The 22,048-nt window shown below is 39.1% G+C and overlaps 1 protein-coding gene across 8 annotated transcripts in view; it reads right to left on the bottom strand.

Moving 5' to 3' along the window:
* Nucleotides 1-22,048, bottom strand: part of fat3a (FAT atypical cadherin 3a) — an 808,281-nt gene that overhangs the window by 445,913 nt on the left and 340,320 nt on the right. For all 8 annotated transcript variants that reach the window (XM_059646553.1, XM_059646555.1, XM_059646551.1 and 5 more), the window contains exon 3: nucleotides 7,018-7,332. In XM_059646553.1, the coding sequence (XP_059502536.1) occupies nucleotides 7,018-7,332 (315 nt within the window). The remainder of the gene's footprint in view (nucleotides 1-7,017; nucleotides 7,333-22,048) is intronic.

Below are 22,048 nucleotides of genomic sequence, written 5' to 3' on the forward strand. Positions count from 1 at the left end.
ATGATCCCTAGAATGGTAGGTTTAACGTATGCTGAATGGCTAAGGATCCTGGGATTGTACTCATTAGAATTTAGAAGGTTGAGGGGAGATCTAATAGAAACTTACAAGATAATGTATGGTTTAGAAGGGGTGGACACTAGGAAGTTGTTTCCGTTAGGCAGGGAGACTAGGACCCGTGGGCACAGCCTTACAATTAGAGGGGGTAAATTTAAAACTGAAATGAGACGACATTTCTTCAGCCAGAGAGCGGTGGGCTTGTGGAATCCATTGCTGCAGAGTGCAGTGGAGGCCGGGACGTTGGATGCCTTCGAGGCAGAGATCGACAAATTCTTGATCTCACAAGGAATCAAGGGCTACGGAGAGAGTGCAGGGAAGTGGTGTTGAAATACCCATCAGCCATGATTTAAATGGCGGAGTGGACTTGATGGGCCAAATGCCTTAATTCCACTCCTATGTCTTATGGTCTAAATATTTTGCGTGCTAACTAGAGAAATCATAACTCACAGAACAGAATGCACAATTAAAAAAAAAAGTGTTCCAGCTTGAGAAGGTACACAGGAAGATAAAACTTAAGATAGAAGTGGTCATCGGTAAGTCTGATCACAGCAGGGAAGCAGCTTTTGGTACATTTTGGAACTTTGGTATTTTTTTGCCCAATGGAGCAGGATGGAAGAGAGCATAACCGGTGTAGGATGGATCTTTGATTATGTTGGCTGCTTTCCTGAGGCATTACTAAATGTTTTTTTAAAAAAAGTCCGCAGAAGGTATTTTGTAAACAACGTTCGTTTTGCTTGTTGTCTGTATAGGGTCTTTTAAGTTCATTGGCTGCTGTTTTAGTGTGTTGGTGGGCTACCCTGATGCCAAGAGGTCTGAGTAGTCTGGCAGTCATTTCCGAGAGGTCTTTGACGTAGGGGACAGTGGCTATGGTTTCTGGGCACGTTTTGTCTGTTTGATGCTGAGAAATCGGCGGACTGTGTTCATTGGGTACCCGTTCTTTTTGAACATGCTGTATACGTGATTTTCATCTGCTCTTTGTAGTTCCTCTGTGCTGCAGTGTATGGTGGCTCATTGAAATAATGTTCTAAAGCAGCTTCGTTTGTGGGTGTTGGGATGGTTGCTTCTGTAGTTCAGTATTTGGTCCGTATGTGCTGTTTTCCTGTAGACGCTGGTTTGAAGTTCCCCATTGGCTGTTCGCTCTACTGTGATATCTAGGAATGGCAGTTTGTTGTTATTTTCCTCCTCTTTTGTGAATGTTATGCCAGTAAGGGTATTATTGATGGTCTTGAAGGTTTCCTCTAATTTGTTTTGTTTAGTGATGACAAAGGTGTCATCCACATAGCAGACCCAAAGTTTGGGTTGGATGATTGGCAGAGCTGTTTGTTCGAGTCTCTGCATTACTGTCTCTGCTAAGAACCCTGATAGTGGAGATCCCATGGGCGTTCCGTTGGTTTGTCTGTAAGTTTTGTTATTGAAAGTGAAGTGGGTGATAAGGCATAGGTCCACTAGCTTGATGAGGTTGGTGGTGTCTGGTGTATGTGTCTTTGGTTCTTCTAATAGTGTAGTCAATGTTTCTTTGGTCAGGTTGATGTTGATGGATGTGAAAAGGGCTGTTACTTCAAAGGAGACCATTATTTCATCCTCTTCTATCTTGGTGTCTTTGGTGGTGTTCAGGAATTCTTGGGTGGAGCGAATGGAGTGGCGTGAGTCTTCTTACTAGGTGTTTTAGTCTTTGGTGTAGTTCTTTGGCTAACCTGTAGGTTGGTGTTCCAGGTAGCGAGACTATGGGTCTGAGGGGGGCTCCTGGTTTGTGAATTTTGGGTGGTCTGTAGAAGCGTGGTGTGTTGGACCAATCTGGTTTCATTGTTTGGAAGTCTCTCTTGTTTAATTCTCCAGGTTTTTGAAGTTTTTTTGAGTAAGGCTGTGATTCGGTTCTCTAGTTGTGGGGTTGGGTCTATTGCAACTTGTTGGTAAGTGTCGGTATCTGCAAGCAGTGCGTTCGCTTTCTCAATGTAGTCTGTTTGGTTTAAAATGACTGTCCAGTGACCTTTGCGGGTAGGATAACGATGTTTTTATCTTTGAGTCCTTTTAGTGCTTTCCTTTCTTGTGTATCGAGTGTGTTTCCTGCTTAATGTTGGTGCGAATGTCTGTCTGATTGTTTGCTGGGTTTCTTCTGTGAGTTCGTTATCTTTCAGTGTTGTTTCTAATGCTGCTAAGAAATCTTTCTTGTCCGCATCTTGGAAGTTGTAATGTAATCCTCTTGCTAAGACAGCTTTTTCAGTGTCTGTTAATGGTTGGTCAGATAAGTTTTTTTTATCCATGCTTCTGTGTTGTTATTTTGAGCGAGTTTGTCTAGTTTTTTCGTTTTCTGTGTTTGCAGTTGTCTAATGTCTATGGCTCGTTGCACTGTGTCTGTCCATTCATGGTCTGTCGCGTTAGTGAGTAAAGTTTTTTGGCGGCAAACTTCCCTGTTGTATTTACAGAGTCTGTTGTGGGCATCGTTGATCATTTCTCTAAGCATTCTGAGGCCATTTTGCTCTGCTATATTTTTGGCTAGTGGGGTGTTAAGGGGAGGTTTGTATTCAAGACATTTTAGGTAGTACCTGTTTCCTTAGGCATTCGTGTAGGAAGTACAGCTGTTTGCAGGTGGCACTCTGTCAGATGGCGTTGTTTTCCCATCTTTGGGCCAGTTTTAGCATAGTGCGCCCATAGGTGCTAGCGAGTTTTGAGAAGATTTGCAGCTCAGGTTGAGGTTCTGGATGTAAGTTTGCTCACTGAGGAGAAAACAGAGTTAACGTTTTGGATCCAGTGACCCTTCCTCAGAACTCCTCTGTTCTGAGGAAGGTTCACCGGACCTGAAACGTTAACTGTGTTTTCTCTTTCACAGATGCTGCCAGACCTGCTGAGCTTTTCCAGCAACTTTGTTTTTGGTCCTGCTTCACTAGCTGGCTTTGTTAACATTTTCAATTGAACTTCTCAAGTTTTGGTATCTTGTTCTAAATCTAAATGCACATCTTACTTATTTTGGTTAGTTTCATCTCCTAACCTTAACTAATAAAATGATATTGACTACTTATTAGAATCATCATTGCTTTTGTGCCTGCATTATACCAACATGCAAGCCAAGAATTTTGCAGACTCGATTACAACGTTTTCACTAATGGTTGTAGTAGATCCATTGCGAATTATGTCAACATGAACTAAAGTCTTCTTTTGATTCTTGTCCTTTTGCCTAAGGCAGACAAATCTTGCAGAACAGTTGGATAGTAATGTGAATGATCTAGCTCAGATTCCTTTCAAACATGCAAATTATGAGGAAATCATCATTTAGTACCATGTTATGTTCCAAGTACCAGCTAAGTCTCTGTTAAACTTAAGAATGGAATTTAATAACTAGTTTTCCCATTGTTGTCCATTGTTTGTTACAAAATTTGATAATTTAAACTCGAATTAGTTTTCAGTAATGAAACATGCAAACTGAAGATGCTCAACTTGCACCATTGTATCACATGGAATTCCTTTCTAACAGAACTGATTGCACATTACCCCATGTACTGCAGCAGTTGAACAGATTAGCTCACCATTACTCTCAAAATGATGTTTCGAGATAGACTATAAATGCTGACCTAACCAGCTCACATCCCAGGAACAAACTGAAAAATATGCTATCGACCCAATTATCAAATGGTTAATGTTGTCTGTCCACATAGGGATCACCATATTCATCTCAAAACTATAAGATGGTTTCCCATGGTGCTAAGTATTCTAAGCAGATGGAAAATATACAGTGAAAAACAAATCATATGTAACACATTTGCTCCTACATTAAATAAACCATATTGGGTCAGGTGCCATATATTAAAAAAAATTCCATTCTCTACTTGATTTAAGAGTGTCATCAATTTGTAGTTTGTTTTTCTGCAGTCTTTTTCTGAGAAACAGTTTAATTCTATGTCAAACATGTATTAGTTCAAAGATGGAACTACCATTGTATTTGTTTACATGCCTTGCTTCAATGAGTGAAAACTATCCAATAACTGATCACTATTTAATTTTGAGTGATTGTTACTGAAAACTGAGCAAAGGTTTTAAACTTTCTGTTCAACTAGATCATGTGGATAACACAAGGAAGAACTTGAATGCAGTGAATTTAGATTATCTTTAGATCTAGTTTATCTAACCAAAAATTCTACTTTTCTGTTCTCAAACCTTTTGTTAATGGATTGACAAAAGGATGCTATTTGTATAGCAGTATGAAATGCAATAGAGGAAACCCACCTGCTGCCTTAATAAAAGTCGTTACTTTTAACCAAATCATTGGGATTTCAGGAAATCTACTGTATTATATCTAACATCAATTTGCAAAAAAAAAGTTACAACTTGGGTAGCATTAAGCAGCTTTTGGTTGAAGTGGAAATGTTATTATTGGTCATGCTGTCTGCACCTTAACTTCATAATGAATTTAATTAAAATTTTTAATTAATCTTTGGTAGCACACAGTCAGACACAAGAACAATATGAGCTATACATGGGAATTGACACTTGACAGTTCAACTTCAAACTTCAGCATATTTCAGAAAAGGCTGTCACTCACTTCGCATTGACAAATGCAATGGTTTGAACATCAATAATGATTATAATTGCCAAAATAAATCAAAGCATAATTTGCATCAAAATTTGTTTGATTCAAGGAAGTTCTCTTCCTAAAATTCAATTTCTTTGTTCTGAAGCTCAACCCAGGTGTCATATTAATATCTGCAATGAATGATCTTGACTTCTACACACACAATAGCATTCTATCATAATTTTTGATTGGTCGCATTGACTGAAATTTTAAGAAAAATTTCATAGACCCAAGTCTTGCAAAATGCCTAATGGATTTTAAAAGAATGTACTTTTGAAATCATTCTCAAGTAATTCACTTACATATCGATGGTGAAGTATATTTTGGGCAAATTGCTGCTTTGTGATTTCTATTTTGCACTGCTTAAGAAGAAATATTTTTGCAACATTTTGCCATGAGTACAACAAAAATTTAAAAGCTAGCTGCACTGAAAATAATGTGCTAGGCACTGAAGTTCCGCTCAACTATCACATTAAAAGAACTTGGATTTATTGACGCAAGGATTTCAAATTGTAATAAACCATTAGTCAGCTTTGAAGATGAAATGAGAACATCTCTTACTGCCTTAGCTGCAAAGAGGTTATTTGAAAATGTATTCACTGATCTGACCCCTCCTATTGAACATAAAAAGGATAGCTGAACTAATTTCAGTCCAGTGTTATCAAACTACAGACATGCCTACACAACACAGGCTTGCCCACAGACATACCTAGATAGCGAATGCAACCAATCATATATGTAGGTCATCTTGATTGACAGGCAATTCAACTAATGATTCCATTTATTTTGCAACAGCTGCATTCAAGGTACAGTCAGACTCTCATCAGACAGAAATATTCCAGTCGCTTTCAACTGACTGCCCTTCTGTTAGGGCATGCAGTTCACGTGGGAGACTGTTCTGCTTTTGTGTTTTCTTCATTGCAGATCTGGCTGAAAGCTGCTTAAACACAACCTAAATTAAAGCAAAAGCTACTGCACCAGCTGTACATCCAGAAGACCCCATTCATTTGTCTGAATGGTGTGTGGCCCTAGGTTAGGTCCCTCTGAATTAAACTATGAGCGCTCTCAACATTTAAGGTTGGGTGTGGACAGTAAGTGTGGATATGGTGCCCAGAAACAGGCAAAGCACCGGACCATAACATCTCCTTGGCTCTGGAGGGGGGTGGGTGAAATTTGACAGGGAATCCACTTGCACCTTTTCTTGTTAATGGGCTGTCCATTTGGATATCAGCCTGGTTGAGAGACTTTAATCTGGCAGGGTGGATAGACAACACAGAATCATGCATGCCTGATCCATGACTCCAGGATTGGAGTGGGGCGATATATGGGTGATGGTAGCTACACACATGATGCACAAGGAATGTCAAAGATGCTTAACCTCTCCCCAAAGTTGTCCACGTTTCTGTTTAACTGATGGCTGTTCTTAGTGCCACAAAATCTCAATGAGTTGAAGAGGCGGCTGCCAATCTCAGTAAAACATTCAAATTCACCACTTCTTCAACAAGCTTTAAGTGTCACCAGTACTGAAAGGATGGTACTTAATATAGTTTGTATTACTTAGTTAACTGTATTGAGCATTTTCATGAAAATAATTGCTGTCAAAGTAAAAAAGTTAATAATTGCTAGTATGGTTGAACTTCTCTGACATAATTTTGACAAGAGAGCCTGGGATTTCATGGAACTATGGACCAATGACTTGACTGAGCAGTAGGAAAGTAGAATGCCTAACTTCTGAGTCCTGCATTTGCTTTAAATTCATATATGGTTTTGGATCAAGTCTCAGTTTATAATTTTAAAAATTAGTGACTCCACACCTAGCTAGCATACATCCATGTTGATACGGTTTTGACAGCCTACTCAAAACCGTACCATCCTTTCAGCACTGATGGCACTTAAAGCTTCAAGTGCTTCCATTCTATGCGATGTTGATTAACTTTGGGTTTTGCCTCTCCAAATGCAAACAAGCATTCCTCCATTTACACATCGTGATTGGGGGGGGGAAAATATTTTCATTAATTTAGACGTGAAAATTATCTTGATCACAGATTGCACGGACCCAATCTGATCCAAGAACCATTTAGCTTAACTCAAACAAAGAGTTAATGCGTGTAAGAGATGCAAATTTTTTTGTGACTATGCCCTAATTGCTTAAATGCTTGAAGATGTGACTCGTCATGCTGTCCCTGAGAGATATGCAATAGTGTTCTAGAATCACATGAAATGTGTTTGTGATATTCTGAGAAAAATGATAAAGGCCATCACTAATTATTTAAGATCATATCTGGATTTATTAACAAAGAAAACAAACTAATCTACAAAACAGGCAGTAGGCAGTGATTACTAACTAGTTTCCAACAGACTGCTTTCTCCGTTCAGAGTAGATAAAAGAGACTTACCAGTCTTCGGGTTAATAGTAAAGAAATTCTGGGGATTCCCACTTGTAATCCTAAAGGTCATTTTATCACTAGAACTGGAGTCTGGATCATAGGCCTGAATCTGAACAATGGGAACATCTTTGGGAGAATTTTCCATAATTGACGGATGATAAATAGGTTGAGAACATATTGGCGCATTGTCATTTATGTCTTCAATCTCAATGTAGATCTCAATAGATGAAAATAGTGGAACAACTCCATAGTCAGTAGCATACACAGTCAGCCAATAGGATGAAGTTGTTTCACGATCGAGTACATCAGCTGTATTAATAACACCTATAATACAAAGAAAGTAGAAATTAATCAAATATCACTTGATCCTTGCAAATTCACCATATTGGATGTTTCAATAATAATCCTGTACGTCTTACTGATATTTATACTACATAATACTAGTTGGAATAAAATAAGTTTAGTTTGATGTATAGTAATTATGGTCAATGATTTTGATCAGCTCACTTGACTGCATTCATTTTATTCAATTATTTATTATCTGGTTACATCATACTAACAGTTTTGAAGAAATCAAATGAGACTGAAAACGTTAACTGTTTCTCTCTCCATAGATACTGCCAGATTTGCTGAGTTTCTCCTGCATTCTCTACTTTCGATTCAGATTTCTGCAGTATTTTATCTTTATGTCTCATTCATCATGCAGCAATACAGTGAGAAAGCACGTCCTTGTCATGACATGAATTGCTAAATATTAGTCTTCATCTAAATAAAGTTCCACTGTTAAGTAATGAATGCTGAGATAGTTGGTAGATCTGGAATTCCAGTCATCCTGAGCTGACTACCTTAATGACAATAATAAAGCTGATCAAATGGAAACAGGTAACTTTGCTCAATTATTATTGTATTGGCCCTTTTAATTTTTTAAATGCATTTAATTACAAGTAAAATGTATGGTCTTTTGCTCAACCATCTACGATGTACTACATTTCTTGATTTGCTTTAACCCTATACAATCTATAGGATGGAATGATATCCAAATAATCCGCACTTTTTTCTTTGAAGTTGTTTGTAGCACAACAACTTCTTCCATTTTGAAAGACCTCTGACATTTTTCAAAGTTGATAGTCAAACGTTTGCTCAAAGATTTAGGCTTTCAAGACAGTTTTGAAGGAAAAGCATGAGGGAGAGAGACAGGTGAGACTTTTCAGAACTTGAGACCTGGACAGCAATAAGCATAGCCGCTGATGGGGAATCAAAAGTGGGAATGCACAAAAGAGGCCCAAATTGGAGAAATACAAGACATGGAAGATTGTGGGCGTGGAGGAGATCCCTCAGAAGTGATGCCTCTCCATAATTACAAAGAAAAAGGTTGGTGTAGATATAGAAATCCCAGAGGCACAAAATGAAATATGGGACAAAACAATGGGAAATGAAATGCTGGAGTCAGATTTCTTGAAAATGGTTAAATCGCCAGGGCCAGGTGGATGCCAGGCCTTGGATGTTGAAGGTGGTCAGGAAGGAAATAGTAGATGCTCCAAGGATTATTTTCTGATCTTCTCCAGATACAGGTTACGTGCGCCAAGGATTGAACAACTGTGGTTCTGTTGTTTAAAAAGTACAAAGGAAGGGTCTAGGCCCAAAACATCAGCTTTTGTGCTCCTGAGATGCTGCTTGGCCTGCTGTGTTCATCCAGCTCCACACTTTGTTATCTTGGATTCTCCAGCATCTGCAGTTCCCATTATCACTGATACAATTATAGGTCAGTTAGTTTTACTTTGGTGGTGGGAAAATTGTTAGTATCTCTCTGGATTGATTCTATCACTGAGAAAGGCAACAACTATTTTAGGGACAGTGTGTATGGTTTTGGCCCTACAAATTGATTAGATTCTTTGATGAAATGACGAGGAGGATCAATGAGGCTAGTGCACTGGATATCTGCTAGACGGATTTTCGAAAGACATTTGACAAGGTCCCACATAGCAGACTAGTCAAAAAAGTAAAAGCCCACAGGATATAGGGTGATGTGTCAAACTGGACCCAAAGTTGGGTTAATTGCTGCAAGCAAAGGGTAATGGTTGATTGCTGCCTGTACAAATAGAAAGCAATTTCTAGTAGTTTTCCGTAGAACTTGGTGTTGGGACCTTGTTGTTTGTTTTATACATTAACGATTTGGACTTGAACACGGGGGCCACAGTTGGAAAAATTCACAGACAACACAAACACAGCCATTTCAAGGATACTGTAAGCTGAAAACCTCATCCACCACATGCTTGGAGGTTGTTTTCATCACCTAGCCAGCACACTGTCTCATCATCCCCTCACAGCAGATCTGCTGCTTTTGCCATCCATGCCTCAGGCTCATTTTGTACATTCACTCAGCAGTAAACATTGAAGAGACAAAGCTTCTAATTGGAGAGGTGGGTCAGTTCAGAGTTATGCTCACCTATATTTGTGACACTGTTTGCAGGCCTGATAAGATGCTATTGTGGGCCAGTCAGGCAATACTGATTTAGAAGAACAAGGGCAATGAATGTATGGGAAAATCTACAACTTTCTCAAGCCACACAACATACAGATTTAAGTATATTACCGGCCCTTTCATTTTTACTAGTTGGAGTTGACGGAAATCCCTGTTTAACAAGCACACCAAATACACTCTAGTGACTGAATCAATTCAGTAAAGTATCTCATCTGTCCTAAGCACTATCCAAATAACCTGAGACTGTGCTCCTAGTTTGACAGCCCTTAACTAGAAGATATCTTTCCTGTAAAAGGCATCTTAAAAGAAATGGCATCAGCATTTCTTCTAAACTCCACACTCTGGGGCCCAATCTACTTAACCTGTTCTCATAGGTTGGTCCACTAATTAAAGAATTAATCTAGTGAATCTTCATTGCACTATTACTAAGATAAGACTTCAGCAACAATCCGAATGGAAAGGAGACCTCAAAAGTCTGCCTCCTACATCCGAGACTCATATTTGGAACATCTGGTGAGAGAGATGTGAGGAATTAAAATGAGGCGATGCTTGTCAAGGAAGGAAGAAGCCAAGCCAAATCTCATGGATTGCATTCATGGATTTGAGAAACAAGCATGTGAAGTTAGAGGCAGTGTTCTAAGCTGATCAAATACCTTTGGAAGGCACAGACATCTAAGAACCCTGCAAGAGGCTAGAGAAGAAACTGTGGCTGGCTGATCTATTTGCATCATTAGCCACAGCAAAAGCCCTGGGACATTAGAGGTTAAAAAAATACAACAACCAACCTAGGAACTATAGACCAGTAAGATTAACATCTGTGGTAGGTAATTTAGTTGAGAAGATTCCAAGGGATAAGATGTGCATGTATGTGGAAAGACAGGGCTTGATAAGGAGTAGTCAGCATGGGAGATCACACATCACAAGTTGGTTAGAGTTCTTTCATGAGGTGACCAGGAAGGTTGATGAGCGCAGGGTAATAGATGTAGTCTATAGGGATTTCAGTAAGGCCTTTTACAAGGTTCCACATGGTAGGCTGCTCTGGAAGCTTACATCAGGTGGAATCCAAGGAGAGCTGACAAATTAGATACTCTGTTAGCTTGATGGTAGGAAATAGAAGGCAATAGTGGAAGGATACTTGTCGGACTGGAGGCCTCTGCCTCAGGAGCTAGTGCTGGACTTACTGCTGTTTGTTATGTATATTAATCATTCGGATGAGAATGTACAAGGCATGATCAGTAAGCATGCAGATGATACTAAAATAAGCAGTATTGCAGACAGCGAGGAAGGTTATCAGAAATCACAGCAGGGTCTTGATTAGCTGGGAAAGTGGGCCAAGAAATGACAAATGGAGTTTAATATTGATAAGTGTGAGGTGCGCATTTCAGAAAGTCAAATCAAGGTAGGCGTTTCATGGTGAATGGTAGGGGCTTAAGGATTGTAATGGAATAGATAAACCTTGGAGTACAGGTGCACAGTTCTCTGAAAGTGGATCACAGGTAGACAGGGCAGTGATGGCAGCTTTTGGCACACTGGCTTTCAGTCAGGGCATTGAGTATGGAAGTTGGGAAGATATATTGCAATTGTACAGGACATTGGTCAGGCCGCACTTGGAGTATTGTTCAGTTTTGGTCACTTTGCTATATGAAGGATATTAACAAACTGGAAAGAGTGCAGAAGAAATTTACGAGGATGTTGGACAAGCTAGGATTTTTTTTTCCCCCTTTAGAGCACAGGAGACGGAGGGGTGATCTCCTAGAAGCGTAACATCATGAGAGGCATGGATAGGGTAAATGCACTGTCTTTTTTCCAGGGTTAATCAAGGGCTAGAAGGCATCAGTTTAACATGGTGGTGGTGGTGGGGGGGGGGGGGGGGGGGAGGAGGAGAAGAATACATGGGAACTCAAGGGGCAACATTTTGTTTTCCACAGACAGTATTACACATAGAATGAGTTGCCAGCAGAGGTGGTCGAGGCGGGTGTGTTAACATTTAAGAGACATTTGGACAAAAACATGGATAGGAGAGGTTTAGAAGGATATGGGCCAACAGCAAGGAAATGGAATTAGTGTGGGTGGACATCTTGGTCAGTACAGATCATTTTGGGCCAAAAGGGTCTGTCTCTGTGCTGTAGGAGAGTATGACTCTATGACACGCAAACACTGGATTTCCAACGTAGCAAAATGAAAATGTTCGATGACCCTCACATTTTCCCCAACTGCTTTTGACCAGTCATTAAGAATAACATATCAGACACCAAGTTTATTAACAGTTATTCTTAACACTTTAATTTTAGTTGAGCAAAGCAGAATGATGAGATAATTAAATGTCTATGATTTAAACCCAATCTTCTTTGAAAATAACTCCCACTTGTACACAGATGCACAGAGTTAAGGGATAAATTCAGAAAAAGAGTTTAACTGGCTAGTTTAATAACTATTTCAACAATGAGTGTGAGGCCCTTATGGAATTTCCTCAATGATGAATTAAGATACAGGGACCTGGGACTGAATCTTGTTTAAATTCCAATGTCACTGGCCAACTTGAACAACTTCCATCATGCTTGATGAATAGTCACTTGTTTCTTATAAATAGTGATTCTTTCCCCAGAACATTCAACAAATTATTTAATTGACTATATAACTAGAGACAAGAAAACTCAAACACAGCTGCCCAACCCAGCAGATTCCAAGTGCACTGTCTTTTGATCAAAAACCTAATTCAATCTATGGCATAATAACAAAGTGTGGAGCTGGATGAACACAGCAGGCCAAGCAGCATCTCAGAAGCACAAAAGCTGATGTTTCGGGCCTAGACCCTTCATCAGAGAGCTGATCTCAATCTATGGCATCTTTCTTTGTCAACATTCTCCATAGTTGCTTTGCTGACACCAGTCTGCTTGATTGAGCAGTGCAACATTAAACTAACTGCCAGTTCTAGCACATAACAGTCTGGTGCTAAAATGCCTGCCATGTTCTTATAAAAATAATTCAACTACAGTCATCTTACCAGGCCAGTTTACATAAGCAAGCATCAGTTTGTTTTCATTGCCAAAAACAAAAAGCTACTGTTTAAAGTTTTCCATTTAATTCTCAACTTGAACCCTCAATTCCAAACCAAAAATGAGAATACAAAAAGGAGTGATGGCCTCAATCAACTTTACTTATTTCTTATTCCCCAGACTTTTCCTCATTTCCCCACCTGAAAAATCAACATTTACCCTCACCTTTGTGCTGTCTCATGCCATGAATCATAGTCAATCACAAGTACTGCCCTCCTGTCCTTTCATACAAGCCTTTACAGACTCAGCTCTTTGCTTTCTCTTGTTGGAAAAAGTAGTATGCACAAAATTTCAGAATGACTGGATGAGAATTTGCAGTCATAGATGCCCAACTCATCCACTGGGAAACTGGCACCTTCTGAAACATGACCAAAGCAGTGACCAGCCATGAAAGCCGAATTTACAACGCATGGATGCTCAGTTATTTCAATATAGCTGATCCTATGCAGACAAAATCTCTACTGAAATTAACTCAGTGCGTCCCATATCTATTCTGTTAATTTGCATGTGACTAAGAGAAAGTAACACATTGCTGTTGCCACTGCTCCTCTGGTTGCTCAAAGGGTACAATGTTGAACTATAAACTGCTACCCTGCTGCTTTGAAGGCTGATAGCAGGGAAGTGAAATCAAGCTAAGTCCAAAACAGGTGAAATGATTGACAGGCAATTTGCAACTGCTTGCAAAAACAGTAATAGCACACACACAGCATACAAGCCTTGAGCAGTAAACTCTTCCGTTCTAACCTCAACACCCTTCAAATACTTTAGCAGATGGCTCTAAACCTGACGATACCAAAAACTGATGATACACACTTTGACATATCAATTAAACTGCTGTTCCATTGTCCACCTCTTCTTACCAGTTTGCCATTCAGAAAGGGAGTGGCCAATAACAGTTGATGTCACCAATTGTGAATTTTTTTTTTTAATAACTATCCCTCTTCATCCTGAATCTTTCTGACCTTGTAGATTTCCTTCTTACTCTTTGGCTTCTGTAATTTCACTTTCTTCCTCAAACATGCCTATTCAATGTGCCCCTTTTGCCACAGCAGCTTTATACCAGTAATTTGCTGCAAAATGACTGGCTTTTCACACCAATGGCAATTTTGAGTTTGTATCAGTGGTCATCTCTCAGCTTTCAGTTGGAGAGCTCGCTTGCTCAAGTTCAGTTGCCAAACTTCCTTAGCTACTAGATCCATCGAAACCTCTATCTCCAGTGCTTTAAATATAGGTTTCTCTCAGTCAGTAATCTTTTCTGATCGCTTCACACCTTAAACTAAGCACTAGTTTGTCTTGATAGTATAATTTAAGTTGTCTTCAAATACACAAAATTTTGCTAACTTCTTTAAAATATCTAACAACTCGGAGACTGAACATCACGCAGATTTCATTTATGGAATCTGAACATTCCAGTCATCCCAAAGTCTGCTTTGCAGGCAGCAGGGTTAGGTAGCTATTTCAAATTCAAAACAAACAGTCCACTATACTTCTCAAATACACAACATACAGGAAGTTTGACACCATCCAGCAGCCAACTTCATTGATACCAACTACTGTAACATTCATTCCCTCAACCAATGATTATTAGAAGTGTGTATCATCTACCAGATGTAATACAGAAATTTTCCAAAGCTCCTTAGACAGATCTTTCTAAGCACAACAAAAACAGAAGTTGCTGAAGAACCTCAGCGGGTCTGGCAGCATCTGTGAAGAGAAAAAAAAATCTGAATTAACATTTCAGGTCCAGTGACCTGCTTAACTTTTCCAGAAATTTCTGTTTTTGTTCCTGATTTACAACATCTGCAGGTCTTTCAGCTTCTAGACACTTGTTCACTAACCAGCTAGAAGAACAAAGGCAGCAGATGCATGAGAGCACCACCACCTATCAGTTCCTCTTCAAGCTACTTACCATCCTGATTTGGAAATATATCATTGTCCCATCATTTATGCTGCATAAAAATCCCGGAACATCCTCCCTAAACAGTGTTTTAGGTGAACCTACAACAAATGAACTGCAGTGGTTCAAGAATGTAGTGCACCATTACCTTCAAGAATAATTGGGGATGGGCAATAAATGCTTATCCAGCAAAAAGTTACATCTCCTGAAGAGTTAGTTAACAATTACGCAAGATATTTTTTCCAGAGCTTTTTGTCTTACATTCATCAGCAAATTCACATGAATATTAATTCAGTCAAGCCAACATTTATACGACAATGAGAGGAGAGCAATTGGTTAGCAAGTGTACTCTGGTAGAGATGTTGCCAAGGAAAATGCACTAACTAATGACAATTGTTAACTGCAAGGTCAATTTGAGACGCCATAATAGAAGTGGGTGTAGTTGTCTCAAGGCAATGCTGTGCTTAACTTGTCTTTTAGTAGTTATTATAAATTATTTGATAGAAGATGGGTTTGTTTCTACCATATATCCAGCTATGAATATATAATCCATTCAGTTTTGGAAATATTGAATAATTGGGTTGGCTGTAGCTTAGTCACCCTAAAAAACAGGATCATAATGTTGTTAAAATTGCTGTATGCTACTGAGCATACGAATGCCATGTCTGAATCACTGCTGGGGGCCCCACCTGCCCAAGTCAATTAAACAACAGCCTTGCTACCGTGTGCAAATAGGTCCTACAATGTGAATGGTACCCAAATGTATGACCCACAAAGCTACACCAGTGAGTGTACAAGCTTTTGAGAAAGCCAGGTCTGATGCTATGAAAATCATTGACGCTGCCCAAGGCATTTTAAGAAAAATGTTGCCCTTTCAACTCAAGCAACATCCCCACTCATTGAGTCAGCCTTCGTACCACTTAATGCACCACAGACCTACAGCAAGTCAGCTGCCAGTAGTACTTTCATCCCACAGTCTGCCTTATCCATACCTGGAGTCTATTTAATTATTGGGTTTCATTTTAGTGTACTATGTAATTTCATTTATTACATCTATTTAGAAAAAAATGTTGAAAGTATACAACCTGACAGTAAACATCTGTACAGAGAAAAGGTGATTGTTTAGGGTAAAACTTAGTTCTGAGGTGCAAACAGCTTAATTAATAACTCGTCGTTGTTCATTACAGATGATGACTGTGTATTGCTACCATGTCTGTTCTTATTCCGAAAGAAAGATTGCAATATGGAATCCAGTTCTTTTTCTTTATCCTTGTATCTAATTTTGGGCATGTGAACAGAGCAGATGCATTTCCAAGTGTAATGCTCTATTAAATAGCTCCTTGAAATCAGTGTAGAAATTGCTAGATTACATTTTTCACCAAGTACGATCTAGTCGAAGGGTATTTGGACACAGAGTTGGAACCTGTAATTGGGTTTAATGTCTGACAATGTTGGAAGCGAAGATTCTGTCTTGGGTTTCTGCAGCAAGATCACAAGATTTCTAACCAACAAATAACATTATGGCAGTGAGCTATCATGTACTGCTCTTACATTAATTGACTTTACAAGTTCATTGTGAAGGGGACTGGAAGACTGAAAATGTTAAACTTTAATTCTTAGAAAAATAGGATAAACCAGGCAACAACAGGATAACAGTTTAATTTGGAGTGGCAAAAATTTTAGGTCCAAAATTTCACTCCTCAGCCAGGAAACGTGAGTTGGGAAATCACCTTGTTTGTCATATCATATAGAAAGGGAACTTATCCAAATGGTTGGATCTTCGCTCTGGAATGGGGGTGTAATCATAGATACAAGTTGGAAACAGCTACGTGGGCTGCCAAGTGGTGAGGGCATGTTCATCAAACTTCAAGCTCTGCTCAAGTTCCTTGAGATTTTGTTCAGTTGTTTTGTTAAATAATTTAGCCATTGGGTGAGTGTTTGCTTCCAGCAGCGTAGTAATGGGGTTAAAAGTAAAACTACTGGATTAAAAACAGTAGCACACTCCTTAGCATATCATCTAATCCTCATCTTTCTTACTCTCTCAGCCAGCATGTCCCTTTAATACTAGCTCATGGCCTTCACCCATCCACATACTCTGTCCCTTACAGACCCCATGGCAGCTTTATATGAACTTCAGCCAGTACTCATTGCCTTTCCACTTTCTCTGCCAAATTATCCCATATTTAATATGGGCAGAATTCAGGAGCCCTGTTGAGACAAAAAAATTCTAAATCTCAATTAAAATCCTTAGTATATTAAACAAAACACTCCCATTCATGAAAGCCAATTAAATAGATTAAATAATTGATCCTTTGCAAAAACAGACTTGAATTCATCATCCCATATTAGCAGCAGCCAATCCTGGAATTATCTCATTGAGATTTAATCAAACTATAACAGTTAGACATCTGAGATAATATTAGGTTTCAGCAACATGACAAGCATTAATAATAACAATGAGCCTTTGGGATGATGTTAACAAATTGTTTTTTTTTTAAGACTGACAGAACAGATTTTTAAAACACTGAGAAAGGTAGTCTATTTTTATTTATTTTTAAAACTGTGACATTATTTAAATCCTAGGCCTTTAACAGTCCTACAGAAATCAGCCATCCTGAAGAATATTTATGACCAGTCAAAATGCTCACTTAAAGAGAAACTCTGAAGATCTGGACTACAGTGAATGGCCCAGGTTGTGTGTAAAGGAAATCTTGTGCATAGGAACACTCACCATTTTATGAAAACATTTCACTGTGAAGTTAGATGTTCTTGAATAAAACAAATGATTATGTAGTAAAACCAAATGTAATAAGCAATAACCCTGTATTACAGTGACCTAAAACTGTGGGGAAACTTCATATATTTATTTGTGATTCATTACATAACTCCAATGACTGTAATTTTACTGCGCAAATATAAGACCTGTTGTACTGGATATGCCTCTAATTGTACACTGGCATTCGTTTTCATCAGTGTTGATGAAAAAGACGATTGTGAAGTATAGTGCGTGGCCATCTTACACCAATTCCAGAAGTTACGCTTACTTCCAATACGTATCTAGTTGGGGGGGGGGGGGGGGGGGGTGGGAATGTGTGAAGGAGAAAGAGGGGGAGGGGAGGGAGGACAGATAGACCATTCAGCAATTTAAAACCAAACAAAAATAAGGTATTTAGCTGATCAGGTATTCTTGTTCCCTAGACGATTAGCAGCTTTTCCACATCACAAACCTAATGTAAAATTATTTAGAAAGGGGAACTAACCAAAAAGATACAATTTCAAATATAAAGGACAATAAGGTTTCTCCTTGATCTCCACGATAATCTTGTCAAACTCTAGCATATCAATCCTACTAGCTAGTTGAGAAGATTTGTAGCTCAGGTTGAGGTTCTGGATGAGAGTTTGCTCGCTGAGCTGCAAGGTTTGTTTTCAGACATTTCATCACCATTCTGGATAACATCATCAGTAAGCCTCCGGTGAAGAGGAGGCTCACTGATGATGTTGTTACCTAGAATGGTGACAAAACGTCTGAAAACAAACCTTCCAGCTCAGCGAGCAAACTCTCATCCATATCAATCCTACATTCATTCAATCATCCATGTCCAGTTGTAACCCACAGAATATGTTACTGCATTCTCAATACATAATATCAGTCAATCTACCCAGGTGAACATCTAGTTCATTTTTGCACAATAGGTTAAAAATGAAACTTAGTAAATATCAGATTTGTACTCCAACTGATAATCAAGATTAATATAGACATATAAACAATAGTCAAAAGAATTGAAGCTGATCCAGGACCAATACGGATATCCATTTTAAAGGAGGGGGGGGGTGGAAGGAGGTTGAGGGGGTGATGGATTGGTGTGGCTCAAATGAATGGTCTGTTTCCACATTGTAGGGATTCTATGATTCCTTAGATAGGGGTGCAATATCAGGGGACAGGAGGGTTGCAAATGTTACACCAGATTCAAGGTGTTCTCAGGTCACCCTGGTGTGTGCCTAATCATGAGGGTTTACTTTGTTAACCTCATTAACCTGAATGGCCTTTCAATAATCCCCAACAGTATCCAGCATTGTTGTGGTTTGTGTGCTCTTCGCAACAAAGATCTGAGTCAAGGTGGCACAGGAAGGCGATGGAGTGCCGTCAGCATCCTCAGAAAGAGGAGGAGGATCTGGTATGTTGGTTATCTGTAGCCACACACCTGGCTGCTAGAGACACCCATGACTGGCTTAAGTAAGTATGTTTCACCCAAGAAGTGTGATTTCAACAATCTATGCCTATCAAGATCCTTGTGGAAGCCATCAAGCACAAGAACAATTCAATTATCATGGCAAGAGAGCGCTTGCCAGGTTGAATAGCAAATGCAAAAGGAAAAGAATTGTGGTAGTTTCAGAAAATGCCCACTAGCATGTATTCATTCTCCCTCTTCCGTTTAAGAGTCCTGTCCTGTTAATCAAGATCGGAGGAGCAGTTTGATGTTAAGTCAACAAAATTTTACTTGATCCTCACTTATTGGGCCGGCAGAGTGTGCAGGCCACTGGAAAGCAACTCAAAAATACAGCCTGCTTGAATTAAGCACCAATTTTAAAATAACTCTGCTGAGTTTAGATTACCTTCCTTCATAATTCACACACTAACTCCTTTAATTTATAAAATAGAATCTGTTGCGAAGAGTCAGAACTTCCACATCCAGATTCCCCGCACTATTTTAAAAAGATCTATACAGTCTTCCTTGGTTTGCAAGGATGTGTCATAACATATTTTGACTACACTATTATTAAATGCGAATAAAACATAATATCAGGAAGATATAATGATAAAATCATACGTTTTAAATTTAACAGTAATGAGCAGCAGAGCAATGTTTCATTCATAAATTTATTTCAATTTTATTAGTATTCAATAGAGCCAATGGACAATTTTAACAGATGCAATACAAATTCTTGTTACGACCTTCTTTAATACAATAATACCTTGGCCCTAACAGTATTTTCATGCTTAAATACTTCAAGACCACCAGCTGGCAGCAAATGCACCAACAACCTTTTGTTTTCACAGCAATGAACACCAACCTCCGTCCCACCAAATTCCAGTCTGGAGGGCCAATCACTCCATCCTAATTGACAGGTTTTGGCCTCAGAAATCCACCAGGCTCTGCAATTCCACTCTTCCCGATTTCCTTCTCAACCTTTCAGATCCCACCAAACCACACTCGACCCTCTCTCTTCTGAGCAGAGTTGCCCTGCCTGTATGAAAAATATTGAATCATAAAATAATAGAATCTCTACAGTGCAGAAAGACATGATTCTGCCCATTGAATCTGCGCTGCCCCACTAAACAGCATCCCACCTAAGTTCAGCCCCCATCCTATCCCTGTAATCCTGCATTTATAACAGCTAATCCACCTAGCCAGGCATTTCTCGACACTAAGGACAATTTAGCATAGCCAATCCACTTAACTTGCACATCTTTGAACAGTTGGAGGAACACAGAATACCCTGAGGAAACCCATAGAGAACATGTAAACTCCACATAGACATTCGGCCAAGGTTGGAATCGGACCCAGGTTCTGGGTGCTGAGAGGCAGTGGTGCTAATCGCTGCACCACCTTAATATAATAACGATGTTAACGAAGAAGACCTGATATTAGGTTTTGACAAGACCTTTCCCTTTTCAAGATTTCCGGTCCTCTGCACCCTGCTAATCTTGCGACTGCTACGCTAACTCCATCTCGTGATCCCATCCCTCCAAGTATTGATTGCAATTTGATCTCATTACATGAGGAATACAGCAAGCATTGAAATCATATTAAAACCCAATAAGAATCAGAGGATCAGAGGCAATAGCTACTCATTAGGGGAAAGATGAAAGTTAGTGGGATCAAATGCTGGTGTTTGATTCTTAGAAAACAAATAAGTCATCATTTCTAAACTACATTAACAACTTACTACAAACTGGTCTAAACTTGGGAAAGGTTAAGATATCAACTGGAGAGAGGCTAAAGTGTGAAGCATAGGGAAAAAATAATAAAATTTATGACTGCAAAAGATATTAAACAATTACACGATACAAAGGCAAGAAGCATAGTATCAAATTTACAGGAGGATGTTTGAGTCTGGTAGTGGAAAGTCTTCACAAAATAATCAAAACAAAAAAATTGATTCCGAATATTTTAACAAACACAGAAGCCCTGGTCACATCAAAAAAACAACTATGATTGTGGTTGTAAGGTTTTGTAGGATGTGTCCAATAAATGTCTCAGTAGTTGACTTTTATCTTGTTTGGAGGATGGAAATCTTTCAAGTACACACCACAAAGTGCACATTGACAGATGCCTGGGAAGTCATACTGGTTAGCCCGCAGTGGGTGGAAGATCCAAGGGAGCAAAACAACAAGGAAAAAAAAGGAACATCTAACCTGATGAGGAATTTGGGAACATAATGACTCCTGCACTCTTTTTTTTCTACTTCCCAAACAATTAATGGCTTGGTCTCATCTGTCTAGAATATGGAATAATTCTGCACAAAAGACAAAGGGAGCACTACAAACGGCCAAGCATGTTTCCCAGGTCGGGTCAGAAAGTCAGGTATAGATATCAGCAAATCCCATATAAAATTTCACATCTATTAGATTTAATAGATGGAAAAGACTGGTCAGCCACTGCTTTCATTCCCACAACACCAGTTCTCAATGTTACACTAAATGTCAAAACCTGAACTGTGTCATTTACCAAAAAAACAAGTTGCATTTGTTTCTGGACTCCTTCACCATTGGGAATATCCTTCCTGCATCTAACCGATCTAGTCCTGTTCAAAGTTTATAGGTTTAATCCCCTCATTTTTCTGAAGATAGTCCTATGAATATAATCCTGATTGTCTCAATAAGTCCTCATATATCAGTTCTGCCATCTCAGGAATCAGTTTGGCGAACCTTCACGGCATATCTCCTACAGAATGAGCATCCTTCCTCAGATAATGGACCAAAACTACACTCCCCCACTTCTGCACTCAAATCCTCTTGCTCTGACGGTCAACATACCGTTTGCCTTCCTTACTGCCTACTGCACCTGCGCACTTACCTGCAGTGACAGGTGCACAAGGACACACAAGTCCGTTGAACATTTTCCTCTCTATATACAGCCATTCAAATAATTGTGTCTTGGTACTTCCACGACAAAAGTTAATAACCTCACATTTATACATACTCTACTACATCTGGTATGTATTTGCATCTGTTCACTCCTCTGATTAATATGCATATTTTTGTATCCTACAATTTATTCCAGAACATACAAAATAAATTTCTAATCTCAAAGAAATTCACAATTCATGATAAATATTGCATGTCCCATACTACACAAGCTATGTGACATTTAAGCGACTGCTGGACATGCACATGGGCAGCAGTGATTTGAGGGGAATGTCGGTTAGGTTATTTTATTTTTGGATTAGGATTATTCCACGGCACAACATCGTGGGCCGAAGGACCTGTACTATGCTGTACTTTTCTATGCTCTAAGATATAAATGCAATCTCCAATGCTTTGTAATCATTAGGCTTCTCACAGGCCTGAAATTATCTTGGAACTGATGTTCTATGATATGC

This window comes from Stegostoma tigrinum, chromosome 6 (genome assembly GCF_030684315.1).
Source record: "Stegostoma tigrinum isolate sSteTig4 chromosome 6, sSteTig4.hap1, whole genome shotgun sequence".
NCBI lineage: Eukaryota > Metazoa > Chordata > Chondrichthyes > Orectolobiformes > Stegostomatidae > Stegostoma > Stegostoma tigrinum.